At 39.5% G+C, this 19,155-nt stretch overlaps 1 protein-coding gene across 3 annotated transcripts in view; it reads left to right on the plus strand.

Moving 5' to 3' along the window:
• Window positions 1–19,155, plus strand: part of ERBIN (erbb2 interacting protein) — a 349,377-nt gene that overhangs the window by 228,642 nt on the left and 101,580 nt on the right. For all 3 annotated transcript variants that reach the window (XM_089653472.1, XM_089653471.1, XM_089653473.1), the window contains one exon: window positions 13,511–13,628. In XM_089653472.1, coding sequence (XP_089509598.1) covers window positions 13,511–13,628 — 118 coding nt within the window. The remainder of the gene's footprint in view (window positions 1–13,510; window positions 13,629–19,155) is intronic.

Consider the following 19,155-nt stretch of genomic DNA (forward strand, 5'->3'; position numbering starts at 1 on the left):
CAAGTGGTTAACAAGTTGAAACCTACAGGGAAATTCTTAGACTACGTCCACATGTCCGGTTAGGAACAGACAGCGGGTTCCTGTGGAAGGAATTACGTGTGTAAATCCTGTAATAATGAATGACAGGCTGACAGTGGCCTCATCTGTCTGTGGCTGTCTGCATGTAATCACACATGGATAGTTTTCCTGTGGTTATGGAAAGGTGATTGACCATGGGCACAGAAAGGGAAAGATGATTGGCCCTGAACGTAAAAGTATCCCTACTTTTTCCTTTGTGATGTGATCATAGCGATCCGTGGTATGCTGGCAAAGATGTACATTGACCTACATGTGGACAGCCGTGTACCTACAGTAAAGTGAACCTGTCTAATATGCTGGCTTCTTCCTATATACTATTTGTCTTTCTTTGTATGGGTTTAGTGCTGGACCTGGACCTGGACCAAGTATGCACTGAAATGGTATAAAAAAAACTCCACAAATTTCTTATCTCTTTTCTTGTTTCAACATAAATGATATCATTTAGTTTACTCTGTACCCGCTAAAAAAAAATGTGTTAAACACTTGGCAATTGGCAACAACAGCGAGAGAGTATAAAATAGAAAGAAATCAATGAGACGTGACACATTATCGTCCCTCCCTTTCTCTCTTCTCTTTTCTTTGTATGTGGTGATTTTCCTCTGTCTTATTTGCAGTATGTGGATGTGTAAAGATGTGAGACATGTCATTAGGTCATGCCTCCATTATTTGCTTGCACTTGCTGCTTGTCACTCATCGGCCTCTATCAACACATGTCTAACTGTGGCCTTCCGGCGTGAGTCACGGTGACTCATTATTTTTATGCCTCGTGGACTGAGACCATCACATTATTAGGCATTTGTGTCATGATACAAACATGTTTATGATCTGAACCAGTTATATAACTCTGACCCTTTAACTTTTTAAGGAAGACATTTTTCACATTCCATTGTGGCTGTCTTTTTGAATGGAAGTCAAAATACATTTTGTCAGCACACTATTTGTTTTAAAACGCCAACATACTCCATAGCATATTAGTGAAGGGGTCCGCAACCTGTTTTTATTATCTTTTTTTTTTTCCCAAATGAGTGCCACTGATTTGTAAAACCAAAAAGCTATTTTATTTAGTTATCCCAGAAATTGACTGCGAGAGGCTTCTTCCCTCTGTCATTCTTTTCAAGTTAGGTGAAGAAAAAGAAATATGGCAGCTGTCATTGGAGAATCACTGAGCCCTTTGTACATAATGGTCAGGTTTTCAACTGCACTGGCTGCATATATATTTCAGATCAGTGTCTCTACAAGTAATGAAGCAAGGATGAGGATGACAATCATCTTTCAAAGTAAAATGTCAGTGGTGGCTCCTATATATCAATCGTGAACTTCAGAGGGAAGCTGTAGTGGTCTTGGATTAGTTTTTTTGTAAAGTGGAAGTTGAGGCTATACAACAGCCCATGTAAACAAACAAACAAATCTGGACAGCCACACTCCGATGTAGCAGCTCTACTACAGGGAAATATAAAAACATCCAGCTGATATAGTTAGCAAGGCATTGACGCATTTCTCCCTGATTTAGCGCATAGTCATTACTCCAGTTATGCCCAAGTGGTAAATTAGCATGAAATGTGTCTGTGTATCTGTCAGATTTTTAAAAGAATTTTCTACATCAAAGGTGATACATCAGAGTGTCCAGATTTGTTTATTTACATTGCCCAGTTGCAAACTGAGCTGCCACCTTGGAAATGTGATGGACTATACCCTGTAACCTTGCCTGGAGTGGTGTTTATTTTTGCTGTGAACAACACCCCACCTTTTAAATGCTGCCTCCCCACTGGTCCTCAATGCTCTGAATAAAGTTTAGCATAAATTGTAGTTTATCTTTTTCCCCTTGTATTTCTATGCAGACATGTGACAGCAAAGCTTCATCTTCTCTGTGTGATATATTGCCAGTGAGAGGGAACTCCAGCGATGCCATTGAGTGATATTAGTGCTTTATGGACTTCAGCCTCGCTTTTGGCCCTGCACATCACATGGACGGAATAGAGCTATGCAGTCCTGTGGCCACATATAAAAATGAGGGTGGAAAAATGTATTTACAGTTAGGTCCATATATATTTGGACACAATTTTCACACTTTTGGCTCTGTGTGCCACCAGAATAAAGTAAAAAAAGACAATCCAAATGAATTTGAAGTGCAGACTTTCAGCTTTAATCCAAGGGGTTGAACATAAATATCAAGCACAGATTTTAGGAACTGCAACCATTTTTATACATAGTCCCTCCATTTTCAAGGACTCAAAAGTAATTGGACAAATGAATATAGCCATAAATAAAATTTTCATTTTTAATATTTTGTTGAGAATCCTTTACTGGCAATGACTACCTGAAGTCTGGAACCCATGGACAGTACCAAAGACTGTTTCCTCCTTTCTGATGCTTTGCCAGGCTCTAACTACAGCTGTCTTCAGTTGTTCTTTGTTTGTGGTTGTTTCTGCCTTTAGTTTTGCCTTCAGCAAGTAAAATGCATGCTCAGTTGGGTTGAGATCAGATGATTGACTCAACCATTGCAGAATATTTCACTTCTTTTCCTTCTAAAGCTCCTGGGTTTCTTTTGAAGTGTGTTTTGGATCATTGTTCACCTGTACTGTGAAGCACCGTCCAATCAACTTTGCTGCATTTGCCTGAATCTGGGCTGACAGTATATCTCTAAACACTGCAGAATTCATTCGGCTGCTTCTGTCACATCATCAATAAACACGCCATCACACTGCCTCCACCGTGTTTTACAGATGACGTTGTGTGCTTTGGATTATGAGCTGTTCCAAGCCTTCCCAGCACTTTTTTTTCTTCCTGTTATTCTGGAACAGATTAATCCTAGTTCCATCCGTCCAAAGAATGCTTTTCCAGAGCTGGTCTGGCTTTATCAGATGTTTTTTGGCAAAGTATAATCTGGCTTTTCTATTCTTCAGATTTATGAATGGTATGCACCTTGTGGGGAACCCTCTGTATTTGTCCTTGTGAAGTCTTCTCTTGATTTTAGACTTTGACAATGGTACGCCCACCTCCTGGAGAGTGTTCTTCACTTGTCTGGATGTTGTGAATGGGTTTTTCTTTACCATAGAGAGGATCCTGCGATCATCCACCACTGTTGTCTTCCGTGGACATCCATGCCTTTTTTATGTTGCTGAGCTGACCAGTGCATTCTTCTTTCCTCAGAATGTACCAAACATTTGATTTGGCCACTCCTAATGTTCCTGCTATCTCTCTGATGGATTTATTTTGTTTTTGAATCCTTACAATGACCTGTTTCACTTGCATGGATAGCTTTTTTTTCGGTTTACAGCATTAGATTCCAAATGCAAATACCACACTTAGAATCAACTCCAGACCTTTTTACCTGCTTAATTGATGAAGAAATAAAGATAGAGGTGCCTACACCTGGCCATGAAACAGCTTTTTATGCAATTGTCCAATTACTTTTGGTCCCTTGAAAAAGGGGGGATGGCTACTCTTAAGAGCTGCAATTCCTAAACCCTTCCTCCAATTTGGATGTACATAACCTCAAATTAAACCTGAGAGTGTGCACTTTCAGCCCATATCCATTATATAACTATAGCTTGAATATGTTTTGGTAAATACAAAAATTGTGCCTGTGTCCAAATATATATGGGCCTAACTGTATATGCGATTTATAGTAAAATTTATGCCACATAAGGGGGGGCATCATTCAACGGATGTTCTGTTGTATACTGTCTTTGTTTTACAGATAATTATTTATTACAGGACAAAGGATTCCCAGAGAACTGACAGAAAATTTGAAGCACTTTAACTACTCCTCTGGTTCTCTGAAATGCGTATCTGAATTTTCTTTTGTGATCAGTATGCCCCCTTCACACTTCTACAGTCCAGTTTAGTGCATTAATGTGCCATATGTTAAAACGGTAAACCCAGCACACTTTAACTGAACAAAATTGCACCTGTACTTTTTGCATGGTTTGCAAGCTTGAAAAAGTACATGGGCTTCTGTAGGGCACTGTCATGTTTTTTCTTCCCTGTAGATTTCAATGGGAGCATTTGAAAAAAGCCTGAAAATTTCTTACCTCTCCTTCTAGGAACTAGCTTTCCTTTGGATAAAACAAAAATGCTCAAATCTGCAAATACCTAAAAAAAAAAAAAAGTTTAAATGTGCATTAAAAAAACCCCTCCAAAAATGCTTGAAGAAGCAGTGAACTTAACCTAAGTGTCGTTGTGGTTTACATTGTAGAATTGCGGCTTTGTAATTGCCACATCTTGGGTTCGGTCCTCTTGGTGTACTGCAACGGTTAAAGTGTCACTCAACCAGCAATAAAAAAAAATGCTATACTACATGCTGTTCATACTCACTCAGTCATATGAAATTCGTTTTCTGTGTTCTGCAGTGTTGGCAACTCTGCACATACTCAGGTTTCAGTGAGTTTCTATGCTGAGCATTTCCTCCCTATCACATCTGAGCAGCCCCTGTGACTATAGAATCACATATGTGAGCGTATACACAGTGGTAAATGGCAGTCCACTCCCTCCCTCCTCTGCCATGCCCACTAACCAGCTAACACAAAGGGGGTGGGGTATTTCATGTAGATTGATGGAGGCTTCACCTCCCTGTTCCAAGACACAGACTGGAGGGGCGTTAAACAGCCTGTGACTGGCAGAGATCCGACCACACCATGTTATTGCCAAAAAATAATAAAGATTTGATTTCAAATATATATTTGTATGACAATTTAAAATCGTCTATTGATAATTATTTATTTTTACTCAGTATTCGAAAGGCTTTTTTTTTTATTTTGAACATGTGACTAGCAGTAGAAGACTAGAAGCTCCTCTTGCTTATGTTTCCCTGCAGACAGACTAGGAAAGAGCAGGGTCATGTGACAGCTATATATCGATTAGGAAAATGTGCTTAAATGATTTTTTTTATTATTAAAATAATTACAGTGCTATCATAAACTACAGAAATAGAAGGGGCAATATAAATTAAACAGTGTGTGTTTAGTATCACATTATTATTATTATTATTATTATGCAGGATTTATATAGCGCCAATAGTATACTCAGCACTTTACAACCTAAGGGCAGACAGTACAATTACAATCCAGTTATTACAGGAGGGATCAGAAGGCCCTGCTCTTTAGAGTTTACAATTTAAGAGGGAGGGTCAAGAGATACAAAAGGTAATAACTGTGGTGGGGTGGGCAGATGGAGAAAATACATGTACAGTTGTTAGGTGGGGACAGTATGTGTCTCTCTGTGCAGATGAGTTTTCAGGGATCGTCTAAAAGTAGACAGAGTAGGAATAGTCAGACAGATTGGGGAAGGGAGTTCCAGAGGATGGGAGCAGCTCTGGAAAAGTCCTGGAGGCGAGCATGGGAGGAGGTGACAAAGGAGCTAGAGAGCAGGAGGTCTTGGGAGGAACGAAGAGAACAATTTGGTTGGTATTTTGAGATAAGGTTAGCGATGTTGCTGGGAAATTTATTTAATTAATTGGGTGAGCCAAAGCCAGTGGAGGGATTGGCAGAGAGGGGTGGAAAACTTTAATAAACAAATGGATAAATATGAAATATAAAAGCTGACAAAATATGTACAGTACAGTTAGGTTTGACTTTATGGTTTATTAACATTTTCTCACACATTAATGTGGATTCTTTTCTTCTTATAAATGTATACTGACATGAGAGCTTTGAATCTCTAACATCTATCAATCAAAATGATCTTGCAGTTATGGATGGTCATAAATGTTTTTGGCTTTTCTATTACTGCAGATGCAGAGGAGCTTTTATAGAAATTCCATTGTTCCAATGGGAAGTAACAGAAGGTCAGGTCAAGGTTACACCCCTCCTTGGGTCAGAGCTCTGGGACACAGCACATGGCAACAGTGAAAGTGCATAAATCCTGGGCAGATATTGCATCCCACCATTTTATGAGTTGGACCCTATCTGTTTGATTTCTGATTTTTAGCAATTCCTCGGGAATCTTTGACCTCATAGGAGCTGAATGTAGGAAAAGTAAACATACATGTAATGTATTGTAATTTGGTAAGAGCTAATTGTGCACCATGTCTCCCTTGTCACTGTGGTGTCATTTTGGGAGTGTCAAATAGTCTCATAACCGTCCAACATTAAACAATGAAAGGCAGTTTTATGGTGGACATGAAGTGATCCAGAAGAAACAAGTCTCGTAAATGTCAAAGGAGGATATGGAAAAACACAAGGTCATCCGGTGTTTACTGTCTTGTTCTGCTTAGGGAATAACACTTATACATGCATTATCTGACATACAATGTTGTTGCTAATGTATTTGGTTTTACCATTCTTTTGAACTTGATTAAAAAATTAGAAAGCAAAATGATGAATTTGCTTTTATTGGTCCAACTCTGTATATTGATAATGAAACCTGCGTATGCTATTTACCTGCATGCTGTACATCTTTATAGTTCCTAATTGCCAAGTTTATGACACAGTTCTTACATTGTCCTTCTACAGAGTTGTGAAGGAGAATGGCCTACGGCTTGTGATGTGAAGTTGTCCTGCATGCCGTCTACATTTAGGACTGATTGCAGGAAACTTCATTATTAGACTCCTAAGCCCATCAGCAAAATCATTTCATTGTCATGGGTGGTTTTCATGGAATCTGAAAACAGGAGGGTCCATAGACTTGTTACAGATATTGGCTATTTTGTTTGACCTTAATGCACTGTACACCGTATGATGCAATGTGTATAGCTAGTATCAACATTTTAACTGGTACTAGCTGTACCATTTCTGTACTGCAAAGTGAAACAAAAAGCGCACCAACCTTGCGTATTACCTCAGCAAACCAAAATTTTATTAAATTCAGAATAATACAAACAACGAAGTAAATCAAGCATGTAAGTCCTCAAAGGAACCCATCATAGGGGTAGAGTCTCAGAGTACGGCTGACGCGTTTCGAAGGGGGTCCCTTCTTCATCAGAGCTAACTGTACCATTTCTGTGGTGTTGGTTTTTTTTTTTTGGAAACTTCTTTTTATTGAAATTGTGCACAAAATACATCATACAAAAATGGTAAAGTACAGCTGCAGAGTCAATGAGCAGTGGCAAGCAGCATAAGTAAAACATCTGACAAAAAGGGAACAAAAAAAAAGCAACCAATATAACGAGCAAAACAAAAAACTGCCTGTAGATCTCCCAATAGGGACCCGTAGAATGGATAGTCAAGACAATAATACAAAAGCATCTAACTGTACAGAGTTACGTCAAGAGAACAATCCACACCCAATTACAGATACAAAATGGCATTCTAAGTCAAAGCAGTGCAACAAACAAATTCTGTATAAGTATCTTGACAGAAAATCAAAGCTAGAGACCCCAGTTAGAAAAAGCTTGTTAGAATGTGACTCAATCCAAACCTTATCACATTTGAGAAGTGCACCTCTATTAAGGTATGTAGCTTTATAGAAGGGTAAGGCCTTGTTTATATGGGACTTTCAGGCTGCTATAGTTGGAGTATTTGTTTTTTTACAAGAGTGAACAGTCAGTTTTCTAGCATGATAGAAAAGTAAGGTTGGGCGCCTGTGTGCCTCTCCTGAGCTACAGTTCTGGCGGCCAATCACCGGCGAGGATTGATCCATCTGCAGACGTTGACTCGAGTATAAGCCGAGGGGGCCGTTTTTCAGCACAAAAAATGTGCTGAAAAACTCGGCTTATACTCGAGTATATACGGTAAGCAGTGTGCGTATAGCTTTAGTGGGGGCTAAATCATCTACCAAACTTAAGAGGGAATGTTTTGCGTATGGGCATAACGGTATCGTGGTCACAGCTTGAATGCACCAGAGGATCTCAGACCAAAACCCCTGTATGGCTGGACAATCCCAAAATATGTGCATGAAATCAACCCCATCCGCAGGACTATGCCAGCAGGAGGAGAAAGCTGATCCAAAAATCTTAGCTATTTTTGCTGGAGTCATATAAATGCAGTGTAGAAATTTAAAATTTATTAGTTGGTCATGTGCGGAGATCAGCCTGGTGAATGGAGCATACAAAAACTGTAGCTGCTGACTGTTAAAAAAACAGGCACTTGCCTATCCTACCATCCAGTGGTGTGTTCACACCAGCCAGATTCAATTGCCGTCCTCTCTTCTGGCCCTGCCATCTTAAGGGTGGGCATCCAACTTTGACTGCCCACTGTGCATGTGTGAATAGCGCTGTGCATTGTTAATGGTCCCGTAGTTTTCTGAGGCCTGTTATGTGTCCTAGAAGGCTGCAGGGAGGGAGGACAACTTCAGCTTCCAATCGTCTAGGCATTCGGAGTGGAAGTGAGAGCAGGTACCTATCATAATCAGGGGCCTGCTCCCCCACCATCCCCTCCACTACCCAAAGGTGCCAATTCTCCATGGGAAGAGGATCATTCCTCCTGGCCCTTTAAGGGTTTCAGAAGCCGGGGGAGGGGTTTAGGGTCATGTGACGGCTGTGACACGCCATCACAGCGGTCACATGATCGGGAAAGGTCCTGATCGAAAGAGGAGATCGGGACCTTTCCGTGAGTACCGGACATTTGTGCTAAGAACAAGCAGGGCGCGTGCTCTCAGCATGGTTTTTTTTTTTAATAGAATGCAAATGTGCGGCCACTCGGCGTCTAGGCCCAGATGCTGAGAGGCCGCACATTTGCATTCGGTCGGTGCAAAGAGTTTAAAGTGAAACTTCCCCTTTTGGATGGAGCTCTGGCCATACGTGGAACATTTGCCTGGTTTGACAGGGACTGGCTTAATTTCGATCCATGTATGGGAAGACTGGTTGTACATAAGTCAGTCTACCGATTGATTTGTGTACAACCAGCTTGTTGGGTTTCTCCTAAACAACCATTGCTGGCAAAACACTGATCATTGTATTCTGATGGCGGGGAAGGCTGCCCACTGCCTGAATACAATTGCTCAGTGGGAGGGATTCCCTAATCCACATCAATGTCTGTGTGTGTGTGTGTGTGTGTGGGGGGGGACAAAGGCATTTTCTTTCATTCAACCAGCTGGGTAAAAAAAAAACAAAAAAAAAAAACGCATTGTGTATGGGCTGCCTTAGTGTAGAAAAAATAAACTGATGTGAAGGCCTCAATTTTGCATTGTTGCATGACGAGTGTAATTATGATGAATACAAGTACTTTTTCATTGAGTACATCCAGGCAATTTATGTGCATTTACATGCTATTTCTTCAAATCAGTAATATTTTCAGCCTCTATAAAAGGACCTCAAAATGCAAAACTAAGATATACTAATATGCAATATTTACCAGCAAAATATACTTGTACATGTCAGCTTGTTTCTACTTCCCACTCTAATTCCTTTTGTGCACAATGTTTCTGTAATGTTACAAAATGTTCCTTCTTGGATAGTCACAATGAGTACAAGAATAATAACACATTCTGAGAACACGGAGAGTTTATTGATGAAAGCTGTGACATGGAACATAATGTGATTTATAGAACTGGTATAGACATACAGTGCAGTATAACACATTCATTTCTTCCTAATGTTGGCGATGATTCCATGTTGGTGTAGGTTTGTCTTGATTGCTGCAGTCCAGAGGCTCATTGTGCTCTGTGATGCAGTTATTTTCATTAGAGAGGAGGCTGTGCTTCCAATAATATTGTGTCCTGACACAGAAATCCTCCCATGTATTCTAGATTAGAGCCTATTCTAGTCAATACCTTCTGATACCCTCTGCCTTAAACAAATTACTGAAACAACATTGCTGGACCAGGTTAATGCAAACATATAGCATTTCATCTAAACTTAGAAATGCCAATTACCATTTATGAAATTGCTGCCTGAGTAAATATAGCAGCCAGATAATTGAATCATAGAAGTGTGCCCTTAGCTGCACTGGTGACTTCTGGTGACTTTAGCTTACATTTCTTTGACAATTAATTAAATGCATATACATTGGATATATAGGTATTTTATTTTTTAATTTAGGTAGTGCACATTTTGCTTTATTACTGTAATGTTGCTTTCAGAGTAATTGTAGTCAGTTCATGCTAAGGCCCCATGCACATTGGACGTTTGCTCAGCTCTTCTGAACGCCTTTTCTCCTGGCAAGAGAAAAGCAGCATAAACACATTTAAAGCTACATTTGCAAACACGTTTAGGTGAGTCAAGCTTTTGGGCATTTATTTATTCTATTGGCCAGAATATTCATTTATTCTGGCCATTGAAATCACATACTAAACACGACTAGCCTTTGGATGCGATTAGGCACGCTGACCATTTTTCCTATATGTACAGTACATTGACACATCAGCAAACTTGAAGGGGCATTTAGAGGCAAAATAGAAAAAGTCATTTGCCCTTAAAATCAGTATTTTTGATTCCCAGTGTGCATGAGGCCTTAAATCTAGTGTATGTATTGCCAGCTTTTGGCAGGGGGCACATGTCCCTGACCTACAGGTTTTTGATTTTCATCCACATCATCTATAATTGTAAGGGTTTAGACTACCTCACTATATATAGAAGAGAAGTATGGCCAAAAAAGCTGGCAGGAGTGCACTTACGTTTGCTTTTCATCTATTACCTGCAATCAGCTGACGTGGCAGACCCACTTCAGGATCTGGTAGGATCCTGACAATATTATCAAGATCCCCCTGGCTACCTGATTGAGCCTGGGTTCATATATGTGTGGGTTCGGTTTGCAGCGCGATTTGTAAAAGTGTCTGGTGCTATTTTGTTCACCAGTTCAGGTGCCATTCTAATGCAAATTGGTAAAGTATATGACATTGCAAGTCGCACCTGAACCTGACTGAAAATGGCACAGGATTCTTTTAGAAATCTCACTGCAGCCTAAAAACATACATGTGAATGGCTCCGTAGAAAAGGATTCTGGTTATGCGAATCGGATGCTGTTCAAAACGCATCCAATTTCCACATATGTGAACTGGGTCTGACAGCTGACTCTGCATTTCAACACGTGGCTGAGATCCAGAGCCAGCTACTCCTTCCCCCTCTTCCGTCAGTGATGGAGGGGCAGAGCAGAGACTGGCGACTGATGGCCACAGCTCTCCACTCTGAGTGAGCTCAGTAATCAGCATTCATGCGATCACTCATTTCTCTGTCTTAGAGCTGGCGGGAGACACCTGTTAGCATCACACTGATGAGTATGTATGTTTTAAAAAAAAACAAAAACGTATTTCTCGTTTAATACTGTCTGTTTGGTTGTATGGTGTTCAGAGCACTGAAAATGAGCCTTGCCATGGTTTTCTCAAATTTCCCTTTTCTCCCTTTTGGTCTGTTAAGCATTCTTTGCATCTGTTCAACTGGTGCCAAAAAATGTTTTAGTTTATCCAGGCAGAAATCTTGTGAGAGATGACTTCCTGTACTCTCTGTGCTTGGACTGCTATCTGTTTGTATTGTTCCCTGCTATCTTTGTGGTTTACAAAACCACCTCTCCCCCCCCCCCCCCTTATGGAGAACAGAAGGAAGTGTTATGTAGGCATATCACAGTGTTATGTAGTCCTAATGCACTCCTTGTCCTAGTTTGACAACACTGCCCAATACAGTTGTCATTACAGGATAGGATGGCAGGTCAATGGCAGTATTACCAGGTGTAAAAAAACAAAACAAAATGCAGCCACCACATCTAGGGACCTGTAAGTCGCCGTACTATCAATTTTTGTTCTTGGGTACAGATAAATGTTACAGTATAGTAGACTTTCTGATGAGATTTACTGCCATTCTAATTATGAAGGGAGAAGTACAGCCAAAGATCATTTGGCTGTACTTCCCCTGTGGATCAAAGGAGTGCAGTTCATTCTGCAGGCCTGTGACCCATTTTCAGCCATCGGCTGACATCACAGAGCTCATTTGGCTGTACTTCCCCTGTGGATCACATGAGGGCAGTTCATTATGCACTCCTGTGACCCATTTTCAGCCATCGGCTGACATCACAGAGCCAGTCCATGCTGGGGAAAGGTCACGAAATAACGCCCCATACTTCTCTCTTAATTTTCCTTGCTGGAGTATCTGTATAACTCTTCTGGACAATAATATGCCTCGTTTGAACATACATTCTGTGACCTCATGCATGAAAGTGTCAGAAACTGATCATGATGTCCAGAATAACATTGTTTTGTTTATTATTCATGATTCCTTTCATGTTTCTAGTGCAACTTGCATTTGAAAGAAGGGTAAACCTGAATGAATGCCGTAGACAACATTCACTTCTCTTGATTACCATAGACACCCAAATCTTGGCTACACTGTGGCCCATTATATAATTGTTTTCCCTTATTTCCACATGTTCATTCATAAAGACCCAATTATAATATGTTCTGTCATATTGGATGATCCTGGCATATACTATTGTTAAAGTGGAACTGCACTGCATCTGCGCACCACAAACCAAAAAATATATTTCACTGTTAACATTCAGAGCAAACTCCCTCATCCATCCATGTCTCCATGCTTTATTTTGCTGAGAAAAAAATTTTGAAAACAACTCCTGGCATTTCTGGCAGTGGCAGATGACTCATGTAGCGTTTACTTTCTGGAATCCATCTGCCCTTTGCTCAGTTATTGGCTGAGCTGAGAACCCTCTCTCCCCTCCTGAAGACTGCTGGGATTTATGACATTTGCCTAGGCATGGAAACTAGGAAGTAAATGAAGAAATATAAAAAGAAAGTTTAAAATAAGTAAATATGATATACTTTCCTATCCATTTACTATGGCTAGCAGCATAAGGATCAAAAATAATCCATGTTGATTGAAAGAGTGAAGTTCCGCTTTACAATTGATTAAGGCCTCATGCACACTGAATGTTTGGCCATCTCTCTTAGTCACCTTTCCTTATGGCAGTGATAGTTTGGCAGAAAAAAAAAACGCTTGTAAATGCATGTAACACGTTTAGACACATCATGAGCCTATGCATTAATTAAATTGGCTATAATAATTTATCCTGGCCATTGAAATGAACACCCCATTGCTAAACACACCTAGCGTTAATGCACGTTTAGATGCATTTACACGCATCAAGCGGTTTTTCTGCCATAACACCGTTGCTCCTAGATGCCCTCACAGTGTTTTTGTTTTTTTTCTGCCTCTAAACTCCTCCTGAATGTTTGTGTGCATGGACACATAGGCTAACATACAGAGGCATTTAGATTCAGAAACTGAGAAAAACCAGCAGATGCCCCTAACAGCAGTGTTAAAACTGTCCAGTGTGCAAGAGGCCTAAAGCAAATAGTAGAAGTGATCCTGGGTCAGTGAAATGAATTGTGAATGTAATTCTGGGTGTTTAATGAAAAGGAAAAAATGTTGAGATGTTCCAATTTTGACCAGGCACCCCTTTTCCTATGAATTTGTTTAGCTGTAACAACTGAAATACTACAACCCATTGTTTCATTGCGAATTGTATTGTCCTGTGTTTTCCCACCATCAGCTGTGAAGTAGAAAATGGAAACTGACATTTTTTTCTCTCCTATTTTTATTTTTTCTCAATAGCAACTATTCAACTGCCAGTCTCTGCACAAGTTGAGTTTGCCAGACAATGACCTAACAATATTGCCAGCATCTATAGCAAATCTCATTAATCTCAGGGAACTAGATGTCAGCAAGAATGGTAAGTTCCTTTACAAGTTAATTGAATTGTGTGTCAATAAGCTCTTAACTATTGTAGTTGGCACAATAAGTGCGTGTTCTTGTTTTCTTTGTTTGATTCTGATTTGTGCCCCTCGATTCAGTAATTTATTTTGTTTCTGTTGATTGTATTTACAGATTACTTTCATTTAGGCATGCGGTATAATATGCTTTACTGACAACAAGTCGTTTAAATTCTACATGATGGGAAAATAGCAAGCTAAGATTCGTTTATTAAATGGCAGCAGTGTTGTCTTTCAGTGTGTTTCTGAAAAAAATATACCGTTTGCTAACAGGACTATAGTCAGGCATACTTTTCTGTTATTTAAGCCTCATGCACACAGGGCGTTTTTGCAGCCACTTTTAGGGGCGTCAGGCATTATATTTTTTTAATTTAACAGCTTCTAAATGCCCCTCCATGTTATTCTATGTGTCCATGCACACATAGACTTCAGATTTTAGGCATCCCCTGCAACAAAAAAATATCATTTTTGATGAGAGACTCCCAGTGGGAAATCGCATGTACAGGAATTCAGAGCATACTATTTCCTCATTAGATCACTGCAGGTGCAGCAGCTGATTGATGATTAGAAAATCACTCCCATTCACATTCATGGACAAACAGCTGTTTCTTCTGAATAGCATTAGTTGCAACAAGTTTACTGTACTGTAACAAATATAAAGTAGGCTCCCAATGTGGCTACAAACATGGAAATACACTTTAGGATAGGTTCACACCTATGTAGTTTGCTTTTGATCCATTTCTGCAGTGCTTTTTGTTGTGTTTTTTGCATTTTTTGCAAATTCATTTGCGTGTTTGTGATGAGTTTTGTGGGTGTTTTGCCAATTTATTGCTGGTCAGATTAAAACATATATCCAAAATGCAATACATGCATTTCTGCAGCTTCTCCATTGAAGCCCGTTGAACCAAAATGCAACTTTTTGTGTTTTAAAAAAAGTCCCTGACCCTTTCCAAAAAATGCATCAGCTGAAAACGCGGAAATGTGAACCTGTGCCATAGGAAATCATGTTAAATGTTCTGTAGTGCGTTTCTGCAAAATGCACCGGAAAACACTTAGGTGGGAACCTAGACCTCATACTGCTACCTTGGAGATTACATTGGTTTACTGGCTGTGCTGATAATAAAGATTTCCAATTCTGCCTTTTCCTGTGCTTTTCCTGTGTTTTTCTATACACAGTTCAGGTAGATGTCTGAATCTGGCTTCACTGAAAGACAGAAGATGAGATTAAACTTTATAGGACTTGTAATAGGAGAAGTGAAACAAATATTGACATTCTAATCAAAATGGAAGGAGAACTACACAGCTGAAAGTCTGCTACCTTCCAGCAGCTCTATTAGATGCATAGCCATGGCGGAGTTTTTCAGTACTTAAAGAAAATGTATAGTTTTATCAGTGCTTATCTAAAATAGATCCGTTTTATATAGATAATATTATTGATAAATATCAATAAATGTTCATTTAAAACAATTCCTTCTAAACATAATTTCTAATCATATAAAGTATATACACAGTAGTAGTTATATTTGCTCATTACAAATGCAGGCTCAGCTACCTGCTTCTTACAGCGATACACGGTGTAGAAGGAGACAGTGTAGCTAGTGGCTGTTTTATAAATCTTTATATTTAATAGAGGAATGAGGAAGAGAAAGTTAAAAAGCTGGCATTACTTTAATTCTCCATTCCTCTGAAAGTGACAGCTTTTCTTAATAGAACCTTTACTCAATGTCACTGACCTAACTTCTCCCTGACCTCTATATTCTAAAGCTTTCAATACACACATTGTTTTTGTTGAGGCCCTGTTCACACAGAATCGCCGTGATTATGCCACGATTCCCAAACAACTCTGCACAAATGTCAAATCGCATCACACCTGTTCTGGTTACATTCATTTTCAATGGCACCAAAACATAGTGGGATGCTGCCATGATTGTTGTGCGTTAAACCACGCAAACCTTGTCGGCCAAAAGAAGCTCCTGTTCCTTTTTGAGCAACAAGCTTTGCATGATGCGGTTTGCCATTATTGCAGCGCTATTTAGAGCAGCATTGCACATTTTTGCAGCATTTGTTAGGAGTTGTTCAAATAGCGTTTTTATGTGGCCAAAAGATGTTTACATGTGACATCATAAGAGTGTTGTCGAAAAGTCCTAGGTAGATAAAACAAGAACAACATAATCATGCACATGGCTGCTGTACACAGACGTTTTGTACCTGTAGCACCCTCCTAGTTAGGTGCTAGGATGTGTATAGTTGGGTTAAGCATAGCTGGGTTTCTCTGCTTATCAGAGAGGCTGTCCGTTAAATTCAATGCGGTATTCTGCTTAACACAGTGCTGTGATTGATAAGTCAGGTCTGCTCAGAATGCTCTGTTGTTGTTTGGGTTTGCCTGTTTTGGTTCTGCCCCCCTTAACCGCTTCCGGACCGCCCTATAGCAGAAATACTGCTACAGGGCGGCACGGGTGTGCAAAATCACATATATATATATATATACGTGATTTTTCAGCTCCATGTAGGGGGAGCGCGTACGCCCTATCCACGCCGCCTTTTGCGGTTGTCAATCACCGGGTCCCGGCCGGTGATTTCCGAGGATGTCAACTCAGGCACACTGCTTTGGATGGCTGTGCACAGCACAGCCAACCAAAGCAGTGTGATTACAGTGTAGCACACTGACACCGCCCCCTAGTAAAACACTCCCAGTGGAAGTCGTAATGACGAAACACGGCAGGGGGTGACCATCCAAGATGTCAGCGTGCACGCCGGGATCACATGACCGCTGCTGCAGGATTCCTTACACACAGGCGTGTAGTGAGATTGTCACTTGCTACCTAAACGGCTAGTTGGAATGTTCTTTGAAGTTTTACCCATATAATGTGCTTTTTTTATCTGACCCAATTCTGATGATGAAGCTGGAGGCAGATTGCTCTGTATCTATTGGAGATAAAGAGCTTCTTGGTATTTTGTATTCCTGGTCTGAATCCAATCATTTAACATCAAGGAGGTTGATTTTCCCCTGCTGGTTAATCAACAGTATCTGGTGAGTGCATATTCTGATGGGGTGTTAATCACGGCAAGATCACTATGATGGTGGATGAGATTATCCGAAGGAAATACTGAAATAATTCAAATGAACTGAACTTTTTTCACATTTGTGTACTTTGGTGGAAGTTTTCATATTTTATATTCTATTTTCTAGTATTTAAATTTTTATTTATGTTACAATTTTTTTATATATTATATATTCTTTAGGTGTAATTTGTATACCTATTTTCAATACTGAGTTCTGTTTGAGGATAGTTCTAACATTCATTTATTTCATTTTATTTGAAACAGCTGCTTTGTTAGAGTTTATTATACCTGATGATTTATTAAGAGTTTTTGACTCCATTTAAGAGATTTTTTTTAACATATAAAAAAGTCATTTTAACATATATTTATAAATGCATTCCAAAAAAGTAGATTTATATTTTTAAAGACACACAGTATATTTGAAATGTATTTTTAAAAATATTTTTCATATATTTTGTAATAAAAACGCATTTTCACATGCAGTATATATATATATATATATATATATATATATATATATATATATATATATATATATATATATATATATATATATATATATATATATCCGAGTGCTGGTTCTTCTTATTTTAATCCAATACTTCAGGTGAAGGGGATACTGCACTCCCTAATTTACCTATTCACTACAGCAGAAAAATAACTTTTTGAGAAGACTCAGTGTAGCACAAAACATGTAAGGACATATATACCTGCTGATGTGATGAATAAAGAAGTTTCCTAATCACTGTAATATTCTCTTCAGGAAGTGTGAAATAGAAGCTGTTACTTTACTAGAAGCACACCCTGTACTCTTCAATGTTGACTAGCCTATTTGAGTACCTCCCCTTCCCTGTACAGCAGGCAGCCACTCCCAAGGCAAGGCTGATTTCAACTATCATCTAACACATAAAACTTAAATCAAGATACATTTCAGGGTATTACAATAGTTGCCTTGAAAAAAATATATTGGAAATGCACCTGTGAAGTACAAGATGTTTTTATGTTTTTTTTTTTTTTTTAATACTATGCTGATCCTTGAGATTTCTTCAACTGTTTGTAAGATGGGAGTTGTAGTATTTGACTGCTAAAGGGCTATGATTGAAGAATGTCTGGCACAGACAGTACAGCTGGTGGAAAATTGTATCTTGCACGCTACCAATTGGTTTAATAGGTACAAGAGCTGGAAAATTGATGACCACTTCATGGAGCAGCTGGTTTTCTAGAAATTGAGAATGAAATTGCAATCAGTGTGAGATGATTGCTCTGCTGAGGGTGACTGACTTTTGGGTGTCAGTCACTTACCAACCTAACACATTGGCTTAGTGATCAGTGTTTTATTTTCTGCTGGATAAAAACTTAAAGTGAACTTGGCATGGCAGTAAAAATATAAAAGATTTTTCAGTGCACCCTTGGAGCTTCTAAACTCAGGTGATTCCCCAGACAAGCCTCATCCCAAGCTCCAAGCAGACGATCCAGCAGTGGGCCATTGGTAATGTCCCATAGTGTAAAGTGCACGATAGTGACCAATAAAGAAATGACCACATTGGATTGTTGGATGATGGGGGTATGTACTGTAGCTCCAGTTTGGTTTGTGCACCTGGTGAGCTTTTGCACCCAAGTGACTCCTCACACAAGACTCGCCTCCAGCTTCAAGTCTATGCTCCAGCATTCTGAGTACATCTTGGAGATTTCAGCAACAAATAAGGAGAAGTCTGCACTGGATCGCTAGAAGACAGGGATGCGTACTGGCACTTCAGTTTAGAAGTGCACCTGCTTCAGGGGGCCTCAAAAAAGTATGTTTGCGCTCCTTTGGTGATTACTCTTAGAGGGTTACTTTAAGCTAGCCATAGATCAGGGGTGTCAAATTGGCGGCCCTCCAGTTGCGAAACTACAAGCATGACTGCCTTTGGGAGTCATGCTTGTAACAGTCAGTCTTGCAATGCCTCATGGGACTTGTAGTCTGGCAACAGCTGGAGGACTGCCAGTTTGACACCCGTGTCATAGATGATTTGTAAGTTGCAAGTTTAAATTGTCTAACTATGCTGCTTATAAGCAAGGGGACAGATTTGAACAGGAATAAGTGCTATATGCACTTGGTCCCCTAGGGAGTTAAAAAAAAAAATGTTTAGCATGAAAAAAAATGTAAAGCATGAATCTTGTTTATAAAAAGTGGAGTAAATGTGAATTAGTTGAACCTTTTGGAGTGAATCACAGTTTATCTTTTAAATGAAACAAGAAATATGATTTGTATATTGTAAAGCACTGAGCAAACTGTTGGCGCTATATAAAACCTGTATAGTAATAATAATAATAATTTGTTGCCATCAATGAGACTTCCACTTTTGAGCCAGCATAGCAACAAAAAGAAGCTCAAATGCAGGCTTGCTGCACATTATAGAGCTCTACGTTATTTTGTTAAAAAAG

The sequence above is a fragment of the Staurois parvus genome, unplaced genomic scaffold (genome assembly GCF_062004578.1).
Source record: "Staurois parvus isolate SC_StPar_1 unplaced genomic scaffold, SC_StPar_1.0 ptg000714l, whole genome shotgun sequence".
Taxonomy (NCBI): Eukaryota; Metazoa; Chordata; class Amphibia; order Anura; family Ranidae; genus Staurois; species Staurois parvus.